The sequence below is a fragment of the Mya arenaria genome, chromosome 13 (assembly GCF_026914265.1).
Source record: "Mya arenaria isolate MELC-2E11 chromosome 13, ASM2691426v1".
Lineage (NCBI taxonomy): Eukaryota > Metazoa > Mollusca > Bivalvia > Myida > Myidae > Mya > Mya arenaria.
In genome coordinates this window covers 57134190-57142350 of record NC_069134.1, presented here as the reverse complement: position 1 = coordinate 57142350, position 8161 = coordinate 57134190, and the positions used below count along the sequence as shown (strand labels likewise).

Here is an 8161-nt window from a genome sequence, read left to right as displayed (position 1 = left end):
TGTTTTTCTAATATGGTATTTTGGTATATACTTTGCTATCCATATATAATATAAAACACTAACAACAAGTACTTCAGAAGAGTGCACATGCAATAGAAAGAGTTGTAAGGTGGGATTTTTTAATCGGGTCATTGTTTACATGTGCACCGTTTTGAATGTCAAATTCACATGTTGCGTTCGATTTGTATTTTTGTCGAAATGAAGAGTGAGATACCCACGTAAAAATATATCTGATATAGGACTAATAGTGCTGAATAGAATGAGCCGAAACAGAGTTCTGGTATGACTTTCATTTTTTAGAGAAAGTTATTTGTAAATTTTGTCGCGAAATTATATGACAAATATTAATAAGTTGTATGTATGTAATTCTTTAGACCTGAGGTAAAGGATAACCCGTGAAGTGCAAGCACTTATTTCCAACGGGCCCCTTTGATTTATGCTGTAGGGACAGCATGTGGAAGTGACAGTGGTGGTTTAAAAGGAGATCCGGATCTTTTTCAAAAAGACCCCTTGGTTTTTTATGTGCTCATTGTGAAGCTCCGATACACCGGGTACAACTTTCGACAACTTTCCTGTGTTAAATCAGAACTGATTACAGCACTTTTCAAAGCACTACCCTTTAAATGCCGAGCGCCAGGCAAGGGAGCTACTTGTACCAACTTTTAACGTCTTAGGTATGACGTAGTCTAAAATAATAGACGTGTTTTACAGGATTCTTCCAATCCCTAACGTCTAAACGGGAATGTACAAAAAAAAAGGGGTGTTTTAAAAATATTGAAATTGTTTTAAGTGAAGTATTTTATGGTTGATATTGATCATAAAGAGTTATATTCATATTTTACCATGTAAGTGAAATGTTATTTTGCACTAAACAAGCATTTAATGCATTAAAACAAGTTGTTTACCTTTCCAATAAAACGAAAGGTGACTGACACAGACAACAATTATGCGAAGGGGAACAACTCGATACAATCGTAATAACTCGGCCTCCTCGGACAAAGCTTCGAGATAGACCTCGTTATACAATCGTAACAACTCGGCCACGGCCGAAATGTACCGAGTGATTTAAAACTGTGCCCTAAAGCCTTGCAGGTGCCCTTCATGTATATATCGTTATGTTTTGACAGAATGAAATGAAGAAAAGCCGTCAAACTCATAATTATAAGTTGGATATTTATTTTTATTTTTTGTATACGGAACTTATATAAAATAACATTATCTGGTAATAATTCTTGTTTTTATGATATTTTATAGACGCTATATGCTCTAACCCGGAATCCTGATCGGAACAACTACCCACTTTTGATACTAAACAATTTGTACGTGAAGGATTTGCCATATCAAAAATCTAAAAAAAATCCGTCAACATACAATTATTTGCACTTAGGTATGACGCAGCCAGGGATTGAACCCATGACCTTCGGGTCTGTAGGCGGATGCCTTAATCACTAGGCCAAAGAGATCTGGATCTGCATAAATAACCCAAATATTCACAGCTGCTCCTCTCGAGATAGCAGCATCAAAAAATAGATGGAATGAATAGTCCATGTGCTAAAGATTTTTGTTACAGCCACCTATAATGGTGTTCTCCAAATAATGGAAGTCAAATTTCACTTTCAGTTCCAATTCAATTTCAAAGAAAGTATTTGGAACGATTATCTGCATGCTTTCTTGACTCTTGTATCATGGATCCTTTCTAGCTTGTCAATTATCTGGAGAAATGGGTTTCAAGCAATGGAACACTGTCTTACATTATAGTGTCATTCTTGTAGACACAGACTACGTTTAACACTGTGGCCAGGCAGTGAAATCACAAATTCAATTGTACATGTATATATATAGCATCAACCATATTGTAACAGTTGAAAAATTGCTTTATTTTTTAGCAATGGGGTTGCATGAGCAGAAACTGGTGGCTGTATGATGCAAAGTATCAGTGTCCATTCAGATCAGCAGAAAAGCTGTGCATGTATTTGGAGGGAAGACACAAACCACTATATCATCCTTTGTGTAAGTGTGTAACTTTAGTCTGTGAAAACTCTAAAATGTTTATGACTATTTTACCCTTTGGTACCGAAATTGCAGAAAAAAATATATTTAAAGTAAAAAAATAAATCTGCTTTTAGTGGGGTGCAATATCATGCCGATACACTCAAGAAACATTTGCAAATCTCAGCCCACAAGGACTCAAACACAATCTTATGGATAACTTAACCTTGAAGCCATTTAAGGAATGGAGTTATTAAAGCTTTTCAAAATCATGGACTTCAAGGCAATATTTGTGCCTAAATCACTGTTTGTTGAAGGGTTCCAGCTGTTGGTATCAAAGTTTTAACACTTCTTATGATTTACCACACTTTACTGTGAAATCATTTATATTCGTTGGCATGAAATTTCGTGGTGTGCCGAAAAAATACAATTTCGTGGGTACTTAAAATTCGTGGTTTTTCATTTTTGAAAAAAAATAATACCCATGTGACCTAGTGTTTATTTTGCTGTTATTTTTTTCTATTTCGAATAATTAATAAATAACTAATAACAAATTTGGAATAAATAAATTGTTTTTACTTATCAAAAGGTATTTACAGCCTTACTGCAATTGGATTCAACTAAATGAACAATGTGAATCCGATGCTATAAATAGAATCCATCGACGTCATCATGGTCATGTGATTGCATTGCATCATCACACTCAATTGATTCTGGTTGACTTTACTATGGGGGTTACGCCATAACTTTAATGTGTTGTAAACATAAAAAAATAAATATCAACATTAAAGTTATGGAAGCCAGAACTAAGTATGTACATAACATGTCAGTTGAAAAAGTGAATAAAGGGTCTAAATTTCGTGGGCTCTTAAATTCGTGGATCACCCAACCCACAAAAACCACGAACATTAATGCCCCACGAACATTAATGATTTCACAGTATTTCATCATACAAAAAAGTGCATTTTACAAAAAAATGAGCGAGTCCCTTTAAATACTTAACATGTTTCTTGGTTGCTTCTTTCTTTATAGATGCCCAAATAAGTGATTCTTTCATGTGCCTTCCATTTAGAAATTAATAGTATTTTTATGTAAATTTAAGTACAGTGTATATACATAATGTTATATTTTATAATGTATTTCATATTCTCAGTGTTATTGACATTAAATTATCAAACAATTAAATGTTTTTCAGCGGATGTCGGGGACCATGTTGTTGTTATCAACACGCAACATATAGCGATGGTGGATGATATGTGGCGTAAACACCACTTTGAACTTGACACCAGGTACTAGGGACAATGATCAAGTATTGTCGAAAAATTGATCATTGAAGCTTAAGCTTGCTGATAAGCAATTACTTTATCATGTAATCAATTTCTTGCTATGTAACCGTATTATCTAAACTAAAATTACAAAACGCAATGAATAGGAAATTCCTGCTGTGTCAATTATGTATTAAGTCCAGTCAGTAATACAGTGAAAAAAATTGGAAAAATTGGAAAGTATTATTTACTAGGATTGCCAAATACTCCCAAGTGAGAATTCTTTGAATATTTGTTGCTCCTGAAGTACATATTGAAAAAAAAAAATCATAATTTTTTTCTCAACTAGTAACCATGATATTGGAGGCAGTAACACAAAACAAGAATACTTCACACTTCTATTTTATGCTGTTTGATGGTTAATTAAAAATAAAATGATGTGCAGTAATGGCATCATACATAAATGGCATCAGTTATTGTTTTACCAAGCACTGTGTGTTAATGTATGGATTCGATAGAGAAATGAACCAAAAGTTCAGGAATTTTTTATTTCACTTTTTTAAACAGTGCGTTTATCATGTTTAAATATACTTTTCTTTTCATGAACTATCAAAAAGCATGAAATAAATATAAATAGTAAATATTTGCAGATTTGCTGGAGGAAAATCAAGAACAACCTCCTGGCTGTTACATGAAGCAGACCCTACAAAGGCAAGCCTTTTTCTATACCGTAGTTCCAAAGTGTCTGACTATTGGACACATTCCCCTAGCAAAATATATGATATTTTTCCAAATCTGGAGAAAAAACACCTAATCAAAAGTAAAAAGAATAAATAATTTAGTCTTAATACTTGTATTGTTTATTCATCTTCCTAATAAATTGTATAATATAAAGTGATGGTGATTAATGAATCCAGAAAACGTTGTTTTTCATCACATTCAGTGATCAATATGCAATTTTAACGGTCATGATTTATTGCAATAGATATTAACACTCACAAGGGTTGATATTTCAACCATTTCAGGTCTATTGAAAGGGAAAGGTCGAAATAATATCAAAATATTTTTTTTGGTAAATTAAATTATTTTTTTCTCAAAATGGCATATTTTGCATCGCAAATCTTCCCAAATTGAATTTTTTCCAAAAATGGGCAGAAAAGGTCTAAGTTGTCTGGACTATTGTTCATTATCAGAAAAGAATTACCAGGCCATAACAAATAAACAGTTTGTTTGGTATTACCCGTCCTAATTATTCCACAAAAATAACCATGAACAGAGAGGGGTTTTACCCTCTCATTTTGGTCATATTTTGTTGATGTTTTTTTTAATACGGAATTAAAAAGTTAGTTAACTAAAAAAGAATGACCTACCTAATAACCCACCCAACAATATGTGAGATGGGCAAGCACATTTTTTTTTCAATTGTGGCCCCACTTAATAAGATATTGCCACAAATTATGGTCCAATTAGGTGACTTGTCTTTCCAAAAATAAAAGTTTCTATTTCTACATTGCCAAGTAAAAATAGAAGCTGTGGTAGAATTTTCCATTGACTCTGCCTTTGTAAAAAATATCATCTTGGATAACATTGGTTATAATTCACTTTCAAAGATACGGACCATATTTTCACTCTATCCATAGCCGCATAGATACACCTTTTTAGGCATAAGTTGTATAACAAGAGGGTTCTTTTGGGGCGGCTGATTTAACCACTTCTTTATAATGGAAAGCGTCAATATTGCCCAATCAGGTGTGGGATGAGAGTGATTTTAAATGGAAAGAAATGTCTGTAAGATTAAAAGAAAGACAAAAACTTATTTCTAGAAATGAAGATTTCCACACTATCTGCACAAACATAATGTTGGCTAAAAGTAGGTAATGAGATCCACTCACATTTTTTCTACTGGTATAGATGGTATGGAACTCCTCAAAAGTATGAACATTTCCTTAGAAAAAGACCCTCTCAGCTAAATTTGTCCACTAATCAGCAGTATTTAGCAGCTCAAACTTCAATGAGGAATAGTGACTAAGTTTCAGGTAACATTAAATAAAGACCCAGATATAACCTTGATAATGCAGGGATGTGATTTGTCCACGGATTCGCGGAATTCCGCGGATCTAATGGCCCCAGAGACCCCCCCCCCCCCAAAAAAAAAGTTTTAAAAGGTGTTTCAGCCCTCCAGCTGCCAGGTCGGTCACATCCCTGATAATGCTATATACCCATGACCTAAACCTACCATGTAATTGTCTTATCGTGTTACTGTTACAGGTGTTGTACAAGACAGTATTCAAAGCCGGGCCGAAAAACCTTCTGAGGCCAAACATGATGAAGAGACTGCATTTGTTCCCAGATGAAGTAAGACATTTTTTTTGTCGATCTGTATTGTAAAGTCAATCAGTGGTCAAAGCTTGCAGAAGCTTGTATGTCATTTATATTCAGTTCAAGGCTCAAATATGTTTAAAGCAAAGCTCTTGCAAAAAGCATGCATCATGAATGAATGATAATCTGATATAAAAACTTTTAATCCTTATTTTGATTAATCCTGAAATTTGTTACCATGACTATGACATCATTTTCTTGACATCATTTTACATGTCCGCAAAACCATTAACCAATGCAACTCACATATACCTGACATTTTTTCCTACTCCCTTATAGCATGTTCCTGATGAAATCATGGAAAACGTGTCGGACGTCATTCGTCAGATTCAGGTCGTTCCTAAAACCCTTGACTCATTCTCCGAAGAAGAAGTTAAATCCTTCCCCAAACTCTTTGACTGGTAAGTAAAAGTTGGAGTCTTGTTTTATTTTAAAGAAGCCAGAAATTTCAGAAATTTGTTAAAGTTTATGTGATTAACAATATTGTTGTTAATTTTTAAAAGTGAAATATTTGATCATGTGCTAATATATTTAAACAAAACAAGTATGGGCCCATTGTTTGGAAATTTTTAAAGTTAACAATGAGATTAACAATGTTGTTAACTTTTAAAGATTAAATATTTCATGATGTGCTCAATTATTGAAAAATAAGTATACCTGAAACACTTGTTATATATACAGCAGAGCACAAGTATCTCAATTAACCTTCAAGAGAAGCAAAGATTTGAAATTAACAACAATGATGTTAAACAACATTGCTATCTTTAAGAAAGTTCTGGACAATCAACCCTCAGTTTCTGATATAAAAATTATATTACAAGCTAAATTACAATTGATTAGTGTCATTCTGATGATCGATTATATTAAAAACTCAATCAAAAAGGTCAACATCTTTGAGAGCTTTTGTGGCACAATGTATATTCTATAAAAAAAAACATTTTCAAAGGTGAAACTTGCATTAGAATAACATTAAAACTGCACTCTCACAGATTTACCGTTTTACAACTTTTTTTATTTTTGTCTTGGAAAGAGCAATTTTTTGCGTAAATATCTGCAAACCAATGAAAAAAGATTGCTGACAGAATATCAGATCGCAGATTTTCATATTTCTGTTTGAAAATTAATGTTTTATGTATTAAACCGTTACTAACGGTTTAAGGAAAATGCATAAAACATTGTTTTTTGTTCTTAAATAGAAAAATCTGCGAACTAATTTTTTGTCAACAGTCTTGTATAACTGGTTTCCATTAATGTTCGCAAAAATTGGCTCGTTCCAAGACAAAAAATAAAAAAAGTTGTCAAAACCTTCAATCTGTGAGAGTGCTTTAAAATAAATTGCCTTCATGGGACTGCCAACACCCCTGAATGAAATTTCTATTCCAGGTTAGGTCAATTGCACTACTAGTAAATAAAGGGGTGAATGCAAAAAGGTTTTAAATGATATCAAATATAGAAGCAGATAGAAACTTTTTGCTTTCATTCATATAGTTCTAGAGGTAAATGGGTAGCAGGTTCACTAATTAATGTTTTAAGGACTGTTAGTGTACATAGTTAGTAATTTACAGATCTTACATTCAAGATCTAAATTGTATATACAGGTCCAATATGCTAATGGATTCATCATTCTATAACATTGTAATATCTTTCTTTACTCAGGCCTAAAGACCATATAATGTTCAAGAGAAGACCGTTGGAAGACGTTGTGAAGGAACAAGAAAAGCTGAATCCTCAGAAAAGTGCAAAGAAAAAGTGAACCTGACTTTTGACCAGTCCTTGTCATTATGTGAACAGTGATTGTGTTTATTTTCAAGCCACAGGACAGCGAATTTAAAAAAAAAATATTGATTAAAGAATATTTTAATTAAAAGGGACTTAACTCAAGTTTTATGGGTCAGACATCGAAAGTTAAATTTAGTGTGAAGTGTGAACAAAATGCTTGAAACAAAACATCATGAGAAATGTAAATAAGAGCATTAGTTGAACATTGGATTTTGCTGAAAAGTGTGAGTTGAAAATTGAATGAAATTAGGGATTGATTGAGAAAATTCTGTTTAAATAAATATTTGCCAGTAGCTGTTTGGTGTTGTTCATAATAATATTAAAAGTAAAATAATTTGATCAAAGTTTGAAAAAAAATGTTGCCGGCATAAAATCTGTGAGCAAGTCCCTTCAAGGAAAGGCACTGCTGTTTGTGAAACATGTATAGTGACAATGCTGGATTGTGATTATGAACTATTATTGTGTTCAGTGATAAAACATGTCAGTTTGTGAAAATGGTGTTATGTGTTTTCATGGACATAAACAAGACAGAAGTATTTTGATATGATTATTGTTTTGAAATAATTGTTTCCTGTGTGTAATTACATGCATAAAACGAAAGAGAATAAAAGTATGAAATAAATGTTTTGTTTTTAGTATGTTCAATTTTATTATGCATTTAGCTAAAACATGATTGGACGATTTGTTCCAGTCAATGTTGTGCATGTTATTTTATGTCTTAGATGAGAAGTTTTCATTCTCACACTTAC

At 32.8% G+C, this 8161-nt stretch overlaps 1 protein-coding gene across 1 annotated transcript; it reads left to right on the top strand.

Moving 5' to 3' along the window:
* Nucleotides 1–139: 139 nt before the first annotated feature.
* Nucleotides 140–8034, top strand: LOC128214635 (39S ribosomal protein L13, mitochondrial-like). The gene is made up of 7 exons (XM_052921200.1): nt 140–280; nt 1887–2010; nt 3185–3278; nt 3905–3965; nt 5523–5609; nt 5913–6034; nt 7290–8034. The coding sequence occupies exons 1-7, from the start codon at nt 260–262 to the stop codon at nt 7384–7386; spliced, it is 606 nt and encodes a 201-aa protein (XP_052777160.1). The 5' UTR covers nt 140–259; the 3' UTR covers nt 7387–8034.
* The last annotated feature ends 127 nt before the right edge of the window (nt 8035–8161 follow it).

Coding starts and splice junctions, on each gene's coding strand:
- LOC128214635 (XM_052921200.1), top strand. CDS start 260: ATGAGCCGAAACAGAGTTCTG. Junction 3,279..3,904: donor CACTTTGAACTTGACACCAG/GTACTAGGGACA, acceptor AAATATTTGCAG/ATTTGCTGGAGGAAAATCAA. Junction 5,610..5,912: donor TGCATTTGTTCCCAGATGAA/GTAAGACATTTT, acceptor ACTCCCTTATAG/CATGTTCCTGATGAAATCAT.